The 19,950-nt window shown below is 44.5% G+C and overlaps 1 protein-coding gene across 1 annotated transcript in view; it reads right to left on the minus strand.

Moving 5' to 3' along the window:
- The window catches only part of sdc3 (syndecan 3), a 35,150-nt gene that overhangs the window by 3,598 nt on the left and 11,602 nt on the right, over positions 1-19,950 (minus strand). The window contains exons 2-4 of the mRNA XM_035620884.2: positions 6,224-6,317; positions 3,116-3,945; positions 1,512-1,701 (exon numbers count right to left, since the gene is read on the minus strand). Coding sequence (XP_035476777.1) covers positions 1,512-1,701; positions 3,116-3,945; positions 6,224-6,317 — 1,114 coding nt within the window. The remainder of the gene's footprint in view (positions 1-1,511; positions 1,702-3,115; positions 3,946-6,223; positions 6,318-19,950) is intronic.

The following is a 19,950-nucleotide window of genomic DNA, read 5'->3' on the forward strand; positions in this document are numbered from 1 at the left end:
TGCATCTTTCCACCTATCACTGCACGGATCGCTAATGAACTCTTGCTGTGTGCAATAGATTATTATGTGTGGATATCAAATGGAAAGAAATGTTTTCCTTCATTAAAGAAATTGGTGTTGATGCCAAAACAGAGAACAGACTGTTTGTTATTTTCCTAAATGCCTGACGAACACTTTGTTTCCATTCACTGTGTGGGAGGTGTTAACTTTGTTTGTACCATAAAGGCCAGTATCAGAAGGCACAAGATGGGGTATTTCAAACAATGGAACTCTTCACAGAGAACTGCAAAAGAACCAGACGTCAACCTTTCATTAGTTATATCTCTTAGTCAGATCATGTAATTTGTCTTATACTGATAAAAATATGTACATGTAAAGGAAGGAATGATTTCAGCAAACTGTGATTATGTCATTCGCCATCATTAAGTCAAAGATTTAAATTTGTCCAGTTTATCACATCCTCATCATCCTCAGCTTTACTTCGTGTTCAATGCTTAATTGGCATTTTTTTTCCATGCATGCTAACATGCTAAACTAAGGTGGTGAACATGGGAAACACTACACCCGCTAGACATCATCAAGTTAGCATTGGCACTATGCTCATTATGCTAACGTTTGTATTAAGCTCAAAGTGCCCATGTGCCTCTGTGCAGCCTCACAGAGCCTCGCGTGTAGACGCTTTGTCCTATTGTTAAAATATTCATGCACCCGCCACAACACTGTGGTGCATTGTATAGATTATAAAAGTACTAATAAGAAAATACTATTATATAAAGGAAACAACTGCAATCAAATTGCCATATGATTTTTACATAATTCCTGTTTTGATTCTTCATAATCTTCGGGGGGTAATCCAAATCCAGAAATCAGTATGAAAGTCAAAGATGGCAAATACTTATTCATCAACAAAAAAGAATAGTGGAAGTATGTATGTACGGCACTATATTTATATATATATATATATATGAATGTATGAGCCAGGCATGTTCTATCACACAGTCTAGTCTAAAATCTGTTGCCTCCTGCTCTTTACCGATGACCAGGAAATCAGCGAAAACCAGCGCCAGCAGTCCACCAATCAGAACAGCTGAAGGAGAGACAGAGAGCCAGTCAGGTCAGGGAAGTTGGCTGCTCCCTCACTTTCTACAACAGCTCTTTGGGATCAGGAGAGGGGGCACTTGAAAAGAAATTGGATTTACCCGGAGGGAACATGATGAGAAAAAGACGGGAGAAAAAGAGGGGTTGGATAACCCAAGAAGAGGATTGCTTGTTCTCAGTGGGTCAAACTGGGCTAAGTAGCACATGACGAATCTGCACTACGTGAACGCGAGGTAATACCAGTTTAACTTTGCGGCACCCAAAAAGCAGGGAAATAATACAGGGGGCAAGGGGAAACGCTATCTGTCAATCTACAAGGTGATTACCGAGACGGACAAGCACGAGGAAAACTGCTCAGCAACCAGGACATAACATACAAAACAAACATTGACTTCACCGAGAGATATTCTCACCTATCAAGACCTCTTTTCTCTCCAAGATGTTCTTCTGTGGCAGCTGGGCGGCAGAGCTTCCCCCGTCCAACGTGTTGCCGACCAGATCAGGATCCACCGGCATTACACCTCGACCGAGATCATTGCGTCGATCCTCGCGGATCTCGAAGTCTCCACTTGGTCCTGTGGCACCCACCTCGTTGTTGACCTCCTGAGGTGGAGAGAGAAAATTGAGACTAATGACGGGAAATTTGCACTAGATGCAGTCATATTTGTTTCATGGGGCCTTTGCACTGAAACTCGTCCAACTAAAACGCAGAGCTTTCCACGGCCCATGTTCCCATTTGAAACAATGAGCCTCTTTGTATTCTGACTGGTGGAAAGTTGCATATTGTCCAACACATATACACACTTCATTAAATCTGGGAGCTTAAATCCAGTGTGGAAAACCAGGAAAATCTGAAAGCATCATGCTTTAATGCAGAAACACTGCAAACAAACTGAAGAACACCAATCAAATACATGACTCGGGTCTGTAAATATTTAAACTGTCAGTTGACCGTTTAAGAGGAAGTCAGAAGTATCAAACTTAAATAGTTTACTCTCTTATTCTTCTTACAGCTCCTCATTCAATTCATCATCTTGTAAAATGTACTTTGTGTTTTACTCAGGAAAAGTGCTTGTACAGCTGCTTGTGTTTAGACATCAAATGACGCCTCTACTGATTTTCTGTATTTTTCTTATCCTCAACACGTCCCATCAAAAGACCAAAGTCAGCAATGAATTGTTGCCACCGACAACAACCGTCGGTGCAGCCAAAGCCCGATCTATTTCGTTGTTCTGAGCCAAAGAGCTCCACCGTCATCCAAAAGATAAATGAGTCACACAATTGCAGTTGGTGACATGTTCCTTCCTTCATTTCAGTGTGTATTTAATCCATTTTAATCCGAACAAATACACCATTACTGTTTGCGAAACGTTTATAGAAGATTACACTGCCCAGCTGTTTCAGGAAAGCACTTAAGGCTTAAATATTCTCAAAAACACTTTTCATTTGTCATCTACCTTTAAATATTAATGTCTTCAGTTGTAATGAATGAGTTGAGTGTCAATAGCTGGTTAGAGAAATGTATTAGTATTATTCAGAAGTGAAAGTATTGGTTTTGGTCCTCGACAGGCTGAAAAACATCTGAACAGAAAAACGCTTCACAGCACCTCTGAAACTCACCAGTCACAGAGTGAAACCCTTCAAAACCACAACTTCTTTCCTGTCTGTTTGAGTACAGAGATATTAGCTATTAATTGTTACGTTTTAGATGCACTGTTGAGTGTATTTTTGAACTTTGATTCAGGCTTACTGCTTTCAGTAATTATTCTTCAGTCTTTTTACTAAGTAAAGCTGATTGACTCCAGGCTTAGGTTCTTCATTTGATGAGTGTTTTTCATCTTCTCATCTAACTCTTGATGAGAAAGCTGAATAATTCCTTCAAGTGACTCTTTAAATGAAAGGGTTTTGGGTTGACACATGTTTGTATTTGTTAAGAAAGGACATCTTTTTGTTTCCAGAACGAGAATCATGGAATAGTATAGAAATATTTTGTTTGGTGGTGATATTAGTCTCCTACCTGTGTAGTTGTGGGCTGCTGTTGACGGGTCGTTCTGTCTGTGGGCATCACCGCAGTGGCTGTCGTCATGGGAACCCTGGGCCTGAAGGGGACCCTGGTCCTGACGGTGGTGGTGGTGGTGGGTGCAGCCGTTTTGGCTTCGGGTGTGGTCTCTGCTGTGGTGGGCATGTCTTCTTCTGTGGTGGTTTCCATGTCGAAGCCTGGGAAAAACGAGGTGGGCTCAGGTGACAGGTAGACGTCCTCTTCTTCTTCTGTGGTGCTCAGGTCGTCCGAACCAGCCGAGGGCGCTGCACTTTCCGCGGGGCTGGTTGCAGGGTTCGTGGTCCCGACGGGGACGGCTGCAGGTGACCTCGGGGCGGCGGTGGTCTGAGCGGCAGCACGGATTCTCTCCAGCTCTCTCTCTCTTTCAAGCTCACGCTCCCTCTGCCTCTCCCTCTCTTTCTCTCGCTCCCTCTCACGTTCTCTCTCTCGCTCGCGCTCTCTCTCCTTCTCCCTCTCTCTCTCCATCTCTCTGACCCGTTCCCTCTCTCGTTCCCTCTCTCTCTCCCTCTCAAGCTGTTTTTCCCTCTCTCTCTCCCTTTCCAGTTCATTCTGCCTCTCTAACTCCCTCTCTTTCTCCTTCTCCAGCTCCCTCTCCCAAAATGCACCACTCTCTCCTTCGGCCTCGGTGGGCAGCGGGGTGGCGGTGGTGTCCTCGGGGTTGGGGCTGGGCTCGGCCCCGGGCGAAGCGGAGGGGGCGGGACTGGTGGCCTGGGTGGTGGAGAGGAGGAGGGGCTCTTCTGTAGTGAAGGACACGCCCACCGACGTCGGCCTCACACTGATCTCAGGAACTGACGAGGAGAAGAGAGGAAGATACCGTGAATTTCAAAATGATTTCATCCAACAACAATAAACATAGCAGTTAGCGTAGCAAAAGATTACAACATGTACACATTTTGCTCGCACAGCTCGTAATTCAGTGCAGAACAGAAACTACATAACCACTCGCCCACACACTCACAGATAACAGTAAATCACAAACTGCGACTACGGCTGCCTCATTCGCTTCACACACTCTGGATTACTCTCTATTTGGCAGTAAATTGAGGTTCCAAAGATTTTTATAGGTCATTATCATTTTGCATCATCATTAGCAGGTGTAGTGTCGCACGACTGTTAATTTCCTTCACTGCACTGCATTAAACATAACCCAATGTGGGTTTTCTGGAGCACATGGGATAGTGAATATTTTGCACTCAAATAAAATATGTACAGTCTATACTGTATGTAGTCCACTATATAGAAAAAAGGAAGTGATTTTATTTCAGGATTCCTTTGGGGTAATTTTTGCCTTTAATTGACAGCATAAAGTAGATAATCAAACAGGTCGTACGGCCTAAGAATGGAATTAAACCAGGGATGATGTGGTTACTTGAAAGACCACTGCCCCTCAATGACGGCCCAAGATGACGACGTTTGAAGACGGGTTGGAGGCTGTGCAGCAGTTAAGTCAAAGGGGCACTGCAGTTTTATGAAGCTGTCAGAAGGTGAAGATGTCGAAACTGCTGTAATCGAGGAAAAGATTATCTCACCCCCCCCCCCCCCCCCCCCCCCAATATGTCAAAACTGTTGACTCCTACACATCCCATCATGCAACATGGCAGCGTGTTCTCATCAGACACTCCCGCCTGATGAATTCCCACGTCTTCCAAATTCTAAACCTCCAGTTTTTAAATCAGGCTCGATAACCCAAATCTTAAAGACTCGGTGAACTGCTGCTTTTGAGTTGACGATTGACAAGTCACTTCTCACTTCATTTAACTTGATCACACATTTTAAATGTCAATTCACCCAGGGACAGACACAGCTGTTTGTTTGTTTTTTCAATTGACGATGAATTCATAAAGTAGGGATTTTATCAAAGACTAAGCACAGCAACCAGAGCTGCAATGACATCGCTACAGTTTCTCTATTTTTAACAGACAGGCAACTGACAAAAGAAAAAGAAAAAAACTTAAATCAGACTAACAATGGTCAATTATGAGCTTGAGAGTAGGTGATTAAATAGAGCTTTGGAAAAATGACCAGATGCTGGTGTCGATGCATGTTGAAAAATGTTCAACGTGCAGACAGAGTCTGAGAGGCAAGAGAAGAGAAGAGAAGAGGCATTGGTGCTGGGTGATTCATTTTCTTCTTAAACCACATAATAGCATTATAACACCTTTCATTTTGCCATAACAGTGAAGCTCCCTGGGTTGAAAGAGAGACAAATTGAATTTACAGGCACAAAGGCATGAAAGCTGACAGAGGTGCTGGAGAGGATATCGGAATATGGCCTGCAACAATGCAGCTACTGTTAAACAGATCAGACGTCACAAAACGCCCCGTTCGGAAGCCGCGGCGGCACACAAACACACAAACCGTCTGTTGAAAATGAGCCTTTTCTTCGGAATCCGACGGCTCTGTATCGCAGTTTGAGATAAAGCAATTTACTGGGCGGCTGTTTCAACCACGGGGGGTGCCTCTGCTGCACTCTCCTGCTCTGAATTGTAATTTATTTTGAGCGTGCTCCCTACTAGTGCAGTGCCTGAACCGAGGGGCAGCCCTCAATGAGTCATGCTTAATAAGGAGAGCGGCGCTCAAGCTTCAACATCCAGATCAGAATATCAGCCTGAATTACACCAACGTGGTTTATGTTAAGTAGGTAATTCCTACACACGCAGACAGCCAGTTCACTCAAACACAGACAGGTGCACACAGCTAACTGCTCGAATGCATGTGATCGTCTAATCTGTGTGGACTGTAATCTGATTAGCGTAAATAAGATCTGGGAGAATCAAGCCTGTGTTACTTCTTGTTTGCAAGGGTGTGTCTGTGTTTAAAGGTGTTTTCGATAAATCTGTACCAAAACCTGTCCGTCAAGTCGAATGGCGTGTCTGAGTTGTGTGATCGTGGTGACCGTGCATGTGAGTCTGGTGAATCAGTGCGACCAGGACTGGAGGGAAGGAAGGAAGGAGGGGGGAGTGGGGTCCTCAGGGTCAGCAGATTGAAACCCAGCAGCTGTCGGGCTTGAAAGAAGCAGGGCGTGAATGTGTAACTAACCTCACACACACACAAACACACACTTACAGCCAGAGCCCGAGCCTGAGTAGAGGTCCTCGTCATCGTAGAACTCGTCTCTCGTCGAGCCTTCGTCATCGATAGATGGCGACCACGTCTGTCCCTGTTAGAGACACAGATGGGGTGGGGGTAACAGAGATTAAGAATTATTCATCGTGAATGACTGAGCTGTTCGTCATTTCATTTGAAAGACAGACCACTTTGGCAGATTACACACTTACACACACACACACACACACACACACACACACACACACACACACACACACACACACACACACACACACACACACACACACACACACACACACACACACACACACACACACACACACACACACACACACACACACACACACACACACACACACAGAGAGAGAGAGAGAGAGAGAACTGTCTGAGAGGAGGCGCAGGCGGTAGCATGGTGGACAGGCGAACATCTGTCTGTTTGAGACTCTGTGGAGGAGCATAGTTAGAGGAGTTGATGAAAAACAGGGATTTTGCCTGGGGAACATCAAAGCGTTCGAGAAGAGAGGGGTTTCATTTAGTCTTCTTATGCGTCAATGGCAAGTGACGCTCAGACTGTAAAGACGCACAGCATAGAAAAGCAGTTAACTTTTCAGCTCGGGGCTTCAATTATTTTCCCATCATTGATTAAAAGGTTAATTCATTTTTTTCAAATAGTATTTTTTTTCAGTCTAGTCTGTGAAATGTTACAGAAATCTCTATTTTACAACCCCAATGCATAAATAATGTCTTTAACTTGCTTTTTTTGTCTAACCGGTATAAAAGTCAGATGTTAATTCGACAAAGATATCAAATTGAGAATTAGACGCAAATCCTCACATATGAGAAGCTGAAATATGTGAATGTCGTTTTTATCCTCACTTGTCAAACGATCATAAATAAAATCAAAATAAAATGTGATGAAACCAGGAGTCTAGAGTTAGTGAGTCAGTGAGGTTGCACTTGGACAAAACAGTGATTTGAGCCAAATGCTTATATTAACATGCTGATGTTTGGCACGTACAACGACCATATTGACCATCCTAGCTAGGCGTGTTAGCATGCTGGCATTCGCTCATTAGCTCTAAATACAAAGTGCAGTTGAGGCAACTTTAAAATCATTAGGATTCATCCTCAGGGGAACATGGACGCCTCCACAACATTTAAATCATCCTATATTTGAAACATTTCAGTCTGGACCAAAGTGGCAGCATTGTCAATCTCAGGGAGATGACGCGGGCAAAGCTTAAACATGCAAAATCACAATTTCCCAGAGATTGTTTTGTCCCACCAACGGTCCAAAACCCCAAAATGTCCAGTCCATAAAAAATATACAAATTCTCACATTTTGAGAAGCCTGGAAAAATGTTGTTACTTGATAAATGACTTGAATGATTTCATCTGTGATCGCTGCCGTCAGGAAGTGTCAGGTCAATTAAGTGTGGAAAATATCACAGTGTCTTTTAAAGGACTTGGGCAGACGTCTGCGCTCTCCTATTTCATGTTCGTATGTGAGGGGAAAGCACAAGCCTGGCAGGCGACCTCTGTCAGGGTCAGGTAAGAGAGATTAGTTGTGGATCGTTTGGAGGTTGAACCTCTGAAGTGCATGACCTCGAGTCTCCAGTCACTTTGACGCTGATCCCCCCTCCCTCTCTCCCTCTCTCCCTCTCTCCATTCATCTCTCTTTCTCTTGACCTCAATCCCACATCCCTGCGATGTTTAAACACACACTTTAGCACTCAGAGGCTTCCCCCCCCCCCAATCACACAAGGTCAACTTATAGTTATCAATTGCCTGCACTTAAGAGACACCGCCCATACCATAGTGCAGCGATACATTTCATACTACAGTTCACCTTACAGTGGGTTTCGAAGTTAACGGCAACTGTACTTGCAGACTCCAGTCATCCAAGCATTTGCAGATAATCTAATTATGTTTTATATAGATATATCAAAGCTGTAGCAGCCACATTAACAAATATGACTGTGGAAATATACAATCTCTATTGATTTCTACCAATATGATTTTTTGCCATTATTTTGTTACATTCTGTTGATATTACTATTTCATTTTACTTTACACTTTTACAAAATGAACATTTGATTATAGATTCATAACACATCACTTTTACACATTAACGCACAAGTGATAACTCAAAATTATAATATACAATATTACAATCCTCTGTAAGAGGCCACTCTTCATAATCAGTCTGTTTAATTTTGGCATTTTAAAGCCGTATTGCCGCTTTGTCACACATGCCTGGACTAACCTGGCTCTGTCGCAGCTAAATGCTCCACTTTGACACCACTCAACTTTTTAACTGCCTCCGTCTGGCATTTGCACTGTACATTTATTGTATTAGGGGATTTACTGTATGTCAGCTGCCTGCTGCATCTAGAAATGGCACTGATGAGAGCAGTGACGGTGAAACCAGAACAGTAAAGTCGACAAAGAGCTGAAAGTTGCGAAAATGCTCTGCACAGCTGAGGGGTCCTGCAGAGTCGGGCGAGGATTTTCTGTGGGATCCTCACTAGAAGCAGCTCTATTTAAATACAAGTAGTTTGTCGTTCCTAAAATGCAGCTTTAGGTAAAATTTGCTTGTACTTACATGCCCATTGTAATGTCTATTTAGAGTGTGGTGTTGCAAGTTTTACTTAAGGAGCTCGATACTTGTTTCATCAGTGTGTTTTGTGCCTCGATTCAGCAGTGCACTGTTCCAGTGCCAACAACAAAGGGGTGAGTTTTGCTCCAGGTATTGGAAAACAGTCAGACCACTGCTGAATATGTGGCCAAAGCAAACTTATCTCCTCAGCAATCTTAAGCCCATCCTGAGGCCCTGCGGAGCTGTGTATTTATTAGCCTGTGTGATGCTAATTGTACACACACACACACACACACACACACACACACACACACACACACACACACACACACACACACACACACACACACACACACACACACACACACACACACACACACACACACACACACACACACACACACACACACACACACACACGGAAGCACGGCTCCTCCCCGGCTCCAGACAGAGGAAACCCGATGCCTTTAAAAGCCAATAAAAGCATAATGGAATCTAGAAACCCGAGCATCTCAGTCCATCACATCGCAGCATGAGCCGGAGCTGAAGCGCTATATGTACCTCCTGTAAATGAAATTCACTTGAAGTTTTTAGGAGCCTCAGCACACAGAGGATATGAGCTTCACAGAGTGGCAGACGGAGAGTGTGTGCGCATGCTTCGAGTCTTAGAGTGTGTGTGTGTGTGTGTGTGTCTGGTAAAGGTGACGAAAAGTACTGAAAAGACGTGTCAGTGTGAGCAAATGTGCGTCTCTCTCAGCGTGTGTGTGTGTGTGTGTAAGAATCAGTTTTACAATGAAGGGCGTTGCTATGGGCAACCTTTGCCTGCCCACAGAAATTCCCATCTCCCAGTGAGAAGCTGCTACCACACACACACAACACACACACACACACACACACACACACACACACACACACACACACACACACACACACACACACACACACACACACACACACACACACACACACACACACACACACACACACACACACACACACACACACACACACACACACACACACACACACACAATTCAGGCTCTAACGACATAAGCGGAGGTGTTATGTAATGTCAAATAAACAACCTAAAATTCAACATCAAAACAGTCTGCTCCTCCAGCTCCCCTCCTCTATCCGTCCCTCCCCCTCTGCCTCCCTACGCCCCCCCTGGATCCACAAACTCTTTGCCAGTGTATCCCCCATCCTCGCCCCATTTTCCTTTCATCTTAAACTCCATTTCTTATCTGGAGGCTAGTCCCCTAAATTCAGCGTGACTCCAAAAAACACACACACGCATACTTAAATAAACACACACCCCGCCCCCGAGGCGGCACCAGAGCCCACCCCAGGGGCCCCTACAAGTTCCCTACACACACAACAACCTCCAGGACACACTATTTTAAGTTTTGGAAGTGATGTGGTCTGTGTTTTTAAAATGTGCATCATCTGTGTTTATCCTAAACATTAACAGTAATGTATAATCACCTAGTGTGTCTCCACATGTTTTGTTTATGAGACAATATTATAAGTGTGAATTCATGGTATGTCGGGCAACAGTGCGTCACTGTATGTAATTACAGCGTGTGCATGTCTGAATGGGCATAATCACAGGTTTTGTTTGTGGTGTGTGTGTGTAGATACGCACGCAAATATCCCTCAGACCTATCTGTGTGGGTTTTATGTGATTCTGGGGGAGTCGAACAGGGCCAGCTCTGCATTTTGCCTCCATTTCAGGAGCTATAAACAGCCATACTTTCAGCCTGTGCCACATCGCTAACTAACCACAATGAGACGCAAACGAGCTCCCCTCTACTGCGCATATATCCTGGGGCCAAAATCATCTGTATGTTGCCCTAAATTTCCCTCAACCACCGCATTTTGCTCCCATTTGTTCTAAAAGGATACTGTAAGATGACAGCCGTTTTCCGCTGGATCTGCGCAGTAAATGCAATCCTGGTTTTTGGCAACGTATGAAGCAGTGCCATTGTAAGGCATGCGGTGCCAGTTGGAGTCGTTTTAAAACAATCTGGGAGCGTGGAATATATAATTATATATACTTGTGTAAAAAGAGACGGGGAAAACAAAATTGAAGGGCAGAAAAAACGAGGCAGAAAAAGAATCGGTGTTTGTCAGGGTGTTGTCATGGTCTGACAAAGCAAACACAGGTACAGTATGTCCTCTAAACTGTGACCAGGAGCTGACATCAGGCTTTGCACTATACATTTAATCCTATGGCAGCTGTGTGTATGTGTCAACTCGTTTTACAGGAACAGAGCCTGGATTTTAAACCTGAGCTGACGTAGCTGCAGTTTCACAAATATTAATATTCCACAGGAGATGATTTGTTCCAGATTTTAATTTAGGATCAGACTGGGAAAAACTGCAAGATTATAAGGGCGAGTGTGTGTCTGATATTAAAGCAGCAACACACTGCAGCAGCCTGACAATTCGAAGTGTGTGTGAAGGGTATATGACAATTACCAGCATTAGGGTGCAGAAGGAAAAAGAGTGCATACGATTATAAAATTCAGCAAGATGCATGTAAATCAAATAACAATAGGAGGTAGAAGGAGCTACAGTATATAGACACACAGAGTCATCAAACCAGAAGTATCTCTCTCTCTCTCACACACACACACACACGCACACGGTTCCTGTGGAGGATCAGTTGGCAGATGTGTGATCCAAAGATGATGTTTTTGGTTGTTTTCCTGGCTGGTCCACTTCAGTTCAGTTCGGACATCCCCCTCAGGCTAGCTGGGCAGATAAAGAGCCTCATTATGATTGTCTTCAAATGCATTCCACAGTAACCCAAGAGGCTGCGGTTGATGCTACACAATGCGCACGCGCGCGCGCGCGCACACACACACACACACACACACACACACACACACACACACACACACACACACACACACACACACACACACACACACACACACACACACACACACACACACACACACACACACACACACACACACACACACACACACACACACACACACACACACACACACACACACACACACACTTTCAGCTCCTGATACAGTGGATGCAACGCTGCACTGTTTTGGGAGAAATAATCATTAATTGTGCTGTTTAATATGTGAGATGTTATCTCTGAGCGAATGCCCTCGATTGCTGCAGCATCGCTGCGCTCTCAAACTGTGAAGAATCATTTGAATACTCCCTCTGGTTTCTGGCACCATCTGTGAGTTTCACTCCTCTATCTGTCCCTCCATTCACTGCATCCTAAAGTGTTGAAGGAGAACCAGGGATGACAGAGGAACAATGAAAGATGCCGTGGTCACGTCCATTGTAGCCCATTTGTTCCACGTTGGTCCTCTTTTCTCATGATCTAGCGGCATTGCAGAAATTGCTACGCTGTCTCGACCTCATCACACCACAGCACACGACCATCTCAATGTGTCTAGATTTTACAACCAGTGATCTATAATATAATATATAATTTTCCACTTGTTGACACTTGTTGATGTTTTTTCGATGTCTTTCTTAATCCACTAAACGTCTTGTGATCGCTCAGATTTATCTTGTGACCGCCAGAACTTTAGAAACCGCTGTATCATAAAACACATTTGGCTTGTGTAGCCTCGTGGTGCTCGTCAGGTCCGTTAAATGTTGTCGCTTATTGTCTATATACAACAACGCTGTGCTCTGTATCCATCACTGAATTCCTTCAGCCTTTCCCGTCCCTGGCCTCTTTGTGTATAAGAAGTTAGATGTACTGTATGTGAATTGTGACACGTCATTAAGTGTGCTGTGGTTCATTAAGGGTGTGCATTTCAGCCTCCACTTGTGGACTGGCATGAGCGGAGCCACGTTACCAAACTAAACCAATGTTGCAGTGAATGCTTTAAACCTCAACGGGGCTGTCCTGGCTGAGCTAAAGACCTGTCGACGTACACTATGAGAGCTGTTGTTTAAAAAAAGTATAGTCATCTGGCAGAAATGTGAGACTCAGATCGGGCCCACAATGAGGTCAAGTGATTTTTATGGGCCACTTGTCCAACATCCCTTCAGTTTGTTTCACTGTAGGTGGAAACGGCCACACTTGGTAAAGCGATCCCTGATTCACAGCCACCTCTGTGTCTGCTCCCCTGCAGACCGGTCTGACCCACACTGATTAGATTAGACGTGGAGAAGTTGAGCCGTGCCGCTCAGTGACACGAGTGGACTGTTGATAGCTCTCTACCTGGAAAGGGTCACAGCCACTTGGCACGTCCCCTCCGGCTACTTGCACACTTACTGGAAAAACTGCAGCCTGTTTACTGTTTGTACTGTACCACCTTCTCTTTCCAGCGTGGATTCCCCCCCATCAGTATAGTGACCTCTAATCTCCCTCCATCTTTTGCTTTTCCGCCTGGTCTCACTCTACGCCCTGCTCTTCCTCTCTTACCAGCCGGAAAGGTTGGATGGCGGCAAGCATGGACGCTAACACACTTCGCAGTCGAACGAGGAGATGTGAGCGAGATAGAGGGCGGGCAGTGTGTGTGTGTGTGTGTGTGTGTGTGTGTGTGTGTGTGTATGTGTCTGTGCGCAAGAGAGCGATAGAGATTCAGAGAGAGAGAGAGAGAGTAGGTTACCGGGTGATGGCCTGGTTAAGACACCTGCCACCCTCAGCAGAGATTAACACAGAAAGGCTCTGCACAGTCACATTGTTCACACACACACACACACACACACACACACACACACACACACACACACACACACACACACACACACACACACACACACACACACACACACACACACACACACACACACACACACACACACACACACACACACACACACACACACACACACACACACCGGGTTGGATGTCGAGACGGTATCTTGTAGCAATGACGTCAGGTGTGCTTCTTTGAACCTTCAAACGGCTAACACCTGCACGCCACAGCCAAGGGGGTTAAAGAAATCCTGTCTGTTTCTGCAAGGTGACATAAAGTGTTGAAATTCACTTCCCCATTCATGGACACACAATGAGGCGATGGGCCGCCGGGTGTAGACACATGAAAAGACACCCTCTTCTTTTTTTTTTTCTTCCACAAAATAAATGCTGTCAAGCCTTAGATCAGCAGCGTGGGTCCAAATTATTCAGCACCATCAGATTGATTCCCCGGCTATATGATAAATACACACCGTTACCACCATGGCTTTCACGCCTGTGAGGAATGTCTCCTCCTGTGAAATGTTCACTATTTGCAGCCTCACAAGCCTCTTTTCTTTTTTTGGGCAGCGAGCCAAGTGTAGAAAAAAACAACCTCCAAATTTAAAAGGGCAAGTTATTATTTATTGTCAAGATATTCTTTACAGTAGCAGCTGCAGCAGGGGGTCATCAGCAGCCGTCACTTTGTGTTTGCATGAAGGAACCTGCGGAGCTATTGTACACTGATTAGCCATTTCAGAGATGGGAAGTGGTTTAACAGGGAAAGTATGTTAGCTGTCAGTGTTCAGACTAATTTGAGGTTGAAAACAAAAATACAGTCGGACATTTATAGCTGCTTGTGTTATTTTTAAATATGTAATCATCTAAAACTATTATCCAATGCCAAAGCGATGGTTGTGGACATGATGCTGTAAGAAAAGCTGAGTGGGAAGGTGGAATTGCTGATTTAGTCCTTTGCCAAAAACATTTCTGATCCCTTCCTGCATGTTTGTTTCAGTTTTTCACACACGATTGCTCCTCGCGGCCGATAAAAGTGAACCACCGAGCAAAAAAAACAGTAAACACTCATGTTCGACAGCCAGGAAATGAGACCCTTTTTCTCCACTCAACTATTTTTAGTTCTTTCTGCCGATCACATTTCTGATAGAGCTACAGTAGCTGATCCAAAATCACTGCCATGCTGGTCGTATTAATTCTCCTTACAAAAACCTGTGGGAGGATGGCATTACGTTTGACTCTAGTTTGTTTTTCCAGCTCATTCGGGGCCTAGAATCGTCGCAGAGCAGCACCAAACCACAGCTGAAAAGCATCCAAGCACTAATATTATCTTTCTAATATTATCTTTGGTAAGGACAAAGATGATCCAAGTGATGAATGCCGGTATAGAAAGTCATGCATTTGCTAAATATGGTATTGTGAATGGTCAGAGAGCTGCAGGGACAGAACAGGTGCACGGCGGAGGTGGGGGATGCATCAGGATGATCTGAATCTAAGTCCATTTTCATGCATAAGACTTTTCAATATTCATCTCATTCTGTGTATCTGGCACAAAACACACGACTCAGAAAGCAGAGCATCACTTCATATCAGTTGCTAAAGCTCTTGCTCCATTGTTATCGTCACCATTAATCGTCATTATGACGAATGCGCTCCCCCCTCCTCTCTCCCTCTTTTATGCAATTGATTAAGGGGGTCTTCAAACTGAGAAACTGGCATTCACTGTAAATTTATCACCTGGAAATAATATAATGGAGTCTAGTTTCCCTTTGTCAGTGTTGACCTCTTTCCAACAATAGATACATTTCTCTGCTTTTCACTGATTAGCTCTATATGTAGTACCTTTCATTGTTAGTGCATGGCAGCGTCCACCATTTCCCTGAAGGGTTAGACAGATTGCCAACCTCAGCACGATGGATTTACAAAAGACAATTCATGCATGTAAAACCAGTGTTATGCAATTCTATTTAATTGATGTCACCCTAGGCGTTCATCGTTTGGTCCTATGGCCAAACTGCATCAGGTTAACTACTAATGCAAACCCAACATTAAAAGCACTCAACTTGGGGAGGCTTTGGTTATGACATAGTCACAGCAGACAGAGTATTTGTCAAATAGGTGAGTGTGTCTTGCGATTGATCATTCAATAAAACACAATCATTTTCTGTAATTGTTTTATTGGTTTTGGCTGCGATGTAAGCTTTTGCCAAAATCTGACACGGGTGTTGCCAAATTAGCCAGGACAGAATTCTTAGGATTATAATTTCAAATGGGATAATGAAATGCTCTAAAAAAAAAAAAGACTTGTGTAGGACGAGAGCCGAATGATTAGAGAGTGTACCACGTGGCCTCATGCTCCTTGAGGAGCAGGTCCTCAGCTTGACCAGACCCTTTACTGCATGTTGTTCGCCTACTCTCTCACCCTACTTCCCCTCTCCCGGTTGTTTTTATCCAATAAAAGAAAAAAAAGCTCAAAAAATACACACTTTAATATTGACAAGGAATATTTTGTTTGTGTTTGCAGAGGACAAACTCGTCTGATCAGTGCTGAATGAGCAGCAGCTCTGGCCCTGGGAGGCAGAGTGTGTTTAACCTGTAATGTCTCAGTTTCTCCAGTAAAACAAGCAGCTGACAGGAGGCAGGAGGTCACATGACAGTGTAGTGGCACATCAGCCGGTCTGAAACCGTGTAATGGACTGGAGCTGTGAGACTGCCCCACACACACACACACACACACACACACACACACACACACACACACACACACACACACACACACACACACACACACACACACACACACACACACACACACACACACACACACACACACACACACACACACACACACACACACACACACACACACACACACACACGTCGAGTACAGAGGAGCAGTGTGATGGGAGGAGGGGTGATACAGAGACAGAGAGGCAGAGAGATGCATATCTGTATGTAGGACCCAGCTGTTACACTAATCTGACAATCCAGCAGGATTAAAGACCACATCTCAAGGCTAGCGCACGCACACGCACACACACGTTAACAAACACACTGATACCCACACGGACACACACGAGGCCTCTCTGCGTGAAATACTCCATTATATATGATCTTATGAAAAATGCATCTGTGTGTGTCACTGTCCTGCTGCCAGAAATGCCTTGAGATTCTGACACAACTGCTGCTCCCACACTCAACAATACACTGCCGTGTATTTGTGCGCTTACAAGGATGTGTGTTTGTGTGTGTGTGTGTGTGTGTGTGTGTGTGTGTGTAGTGATGTTTGGTGGAGAGATGTTGCAGTGAGCGGTGAATGCTGCTGGTTGGTCAATGACTGTGTTTTTTTGTGGTTGCTTGTGTGAAGTAGCAGAGATAGAGAGATGAGGCAAGGCTGGATGCGGATTTATACATACGTGTGTGTGTGTGTGTGTGTGTGTGTGTGTGTGTGTGTGTGTGTGTGTGTGTGTGTGTGTGTGTGTGTGTGTGTGTGTGTGTGTGTGTGTGTGTGTGTGTGTGTGTGTGTGTGTGTGTGTGTGTGTGTCTGAGAGAGAGAGAGTGATTATAGCCTGGCTCAATGGGCCTATTTCTGCAGGGCCAGTGGGAGGGCGTGGTGCCTGTGGCTGGAACTTTTCTTGTGTTTCTAAGGAACTTTTCTAAAGGGCTCAGAAATGTGGCTGCGTGTGAGAGAGAGGGCCCGTGGACCATGATGCCTTTGTGTAGCGGAGAGCAAGAGAGAGAGGCACTCAGGCTACACTCAGAAACGGTAATCAATGGCCTCTTCTCAGCCCCAAATCGAAAACCTTAACAAACACACACACTTACAAGAAAATGCACACACAAGCAGACGATGATTGGAATCACATTTCTGCCCATATACACTGATGTGAGTCACAAGATAGTGTTGTGTGTGTGTGTGTGTGTGTGTGTGTGTGTGTGTGTTTTCATATGATTACAGCCTGTGTAATCAGGCTAATGACAGTCATGAGACTATACAGACCCCAAGGACAAAAATCAATTCATAAAAGGCAGAGTTTTGTAAAGGACATGTACAGATTGAGAGAGTACTTGAAAGGAGGGGGGGGGGGGGGGGATGGTGTGATGACGGACCCAGAGGCGGATGGGTGGAGGACGAGAGAAGAGCGTTTTTGTCTTTGAAGCAGGGGAGAAAAATCCAATCAGCCCTATGTAATTCAATAAGGGATTGAATGATGCACCTTTGCGAGTGTGTGTGGGAGTGTTGCATTCCACATGATGTGTATTATCAACATCATCCCATACCGCGCACGCACGCACACGGGAGGTAAACAAATTGTTCGGGGGGGCATTCCGAGCAGCTGACCTCGCTCTGTCCCTTGGCTCCCTCCCATTGGTCGACCAGCTTTGGCGAAAGTGTGGCCAATCCCGATGCTCGGAATGGTTCCCAATCTATGACTGCAGGCCAAGTGACTTTCAGTGCAGCCAGATGATTGATTCTTTGTGTATCATAGCAGCCCCGGATATCGAACGCTCATTACGCAGGTTGTGAGATCTGGCGACAGAGCGAGCTCCGGATAAGGCGGGAGCAGTGCATCTGCTCTCCGGCTTAATGGGCCACACAGCTCGAATGCTTGTGACCTCATGAGATGTTTATCTTGAGATACTGATTAGCGCTAATGAATCAATGTCAGAAGACTTCAACCGCTCACGAGCTAACATGAGAAACAAGCACGGGAAATGAGACATTCAGTTTCTCAATGAGTTCTCAGGAGATTCTGTCCTGAAATGCAGCGGAATTACTTTGAGGAAACGGTGGCAATTACAGAAAAATGAATGAATCACATACGTAGTTTTTTTTCTTCTAACAAAGCTCCAAATTCATAAATGTGAGGATTCTCAGTTTTTCCTGATTGTAAACTGAGTGTCTTTGGGCTTTGGACTGTTGGTCAGACAACACAAGATATTTTAAGATATTACCTTGTACTTTATTTAATAAATTGTAGTATTATCTGACATTGTAGTTGATGCTCCTGTTCATGTAACTTTTTATGTCACCTAACTTTTTAGGTTCAGGAGAAGTATGGTTTCTATGTGAACAGAATAAAACACAGAATATTTTATATTTCGCGTCTGAAAATCTTATTAAAAATTAAACAATCTGAGCTGAGAAAATTCACGCTCGTGTTAAACTGCTCGCAGCTCAGCCTCGCACCCTGTAACGAGGGCTCACATTTCAAAATAATTAAGTTCAACATTTAGGAAACTACACTGTACACAACAGCTGGGAACAGTGACTGTGTGTCGCTTCTCAAAGTCGTCGTTGTTGCAGTGAGGTTGCCAGGTTTAGTAACTGCATGCCTGTTAAGATAAGAAATCAAAACCTGTGTAAACCAACCGTATCTGAAAAGCCACGCTATGGAAGAAGACGCTGTCCTGTACGGATCAAACTCCCCTGAAAACCACAAAATAATATCAGTTTTACAAATGTTTGTTTATGTGCAGGCTAAACAACCACCATAAAATGGGTTATGTGTGATGAGGATGAAGGGATAAATGGAATAGGATTGTGAAATTCTGAAACCATGTTTCATTTTGCATGTCAATTATTCCACCTTTTGTGCTCCTTCATCGTCTTTCAGTCCATCACACCATCGATGAACGAGCACAAATTCAATCCCGCAATGGGATTTATGAAACAACCTTTGATGTGATCATCTTTCACAATAACGGCCGCTGGCTGTTACGGGTGGTTACTTTCTGCGTCTTCGGCCGGGTGGGCGATGCAGACCGGGAACAACCAGCACTACACAGAATCGATGTGACACGACAGTTAAAAATCGGTCACTGCCATCTATATGTGTCATCTTATTTGCCGATGGCAGTCGACAAGGTCGGCATCAGCTGATGGCGGCGTTTGGCCGATAAATTGGTGCAACATATAGAAGAGGATTCATTATTATTCTAGTAGATGTTCCATGTTGCCAAATAAATATGATCACAAGCTCGACACGAGAAAATTCTTCTCTTTTGCAGTGCAGTTTGAGAACGCTTCATTTCTCAGAAGGCAACATCACTCACTGACTAATTAATTAATAGGTGGATTTAAGTAACTAATGGCTCGAGAATGATCGTCTAATGCATAGATTAGCTCCCGAGTGCTTGGTATAACAATCAGCGATCATTAATGCCTCTGTACTGTTGCTCGGGTTTAATTAAAGTGTGACTGGGGAGCTTGATAGTGGCTGAGTGGTCAGCGTCGGTGTAAACCAGAGAAAATGTCTTGCTCCAGGACAGGGGAATATATGGGTTATGATACGATCTTGCTCTCACAGCCCTTCTCTCTCCTCTGCCTCGGTGTAATCCTGTCCAGGTTGTTCTCCCCATTCAATCTGTCTCAGCTGCTCTAAGCTCTTTACAGGCCTGCTTTAACCACCAGTCTCTCTCGTTCTCTCT

This window comes from Scophthalmus maximus, chromosome 22, assembly GCF_022379125.1.
Source record: "Scophthalmus maximus strain ysfricsl-2021 chromosome 22, ASM2237912v1, whole genome shotgun sequence".
NCBI lineage: Eukaryota > Metazoa > Chordata > Actinopteri > Pleuronectiformes > Scophthalmidae > Scophthalmus > Scophthalmus maximus.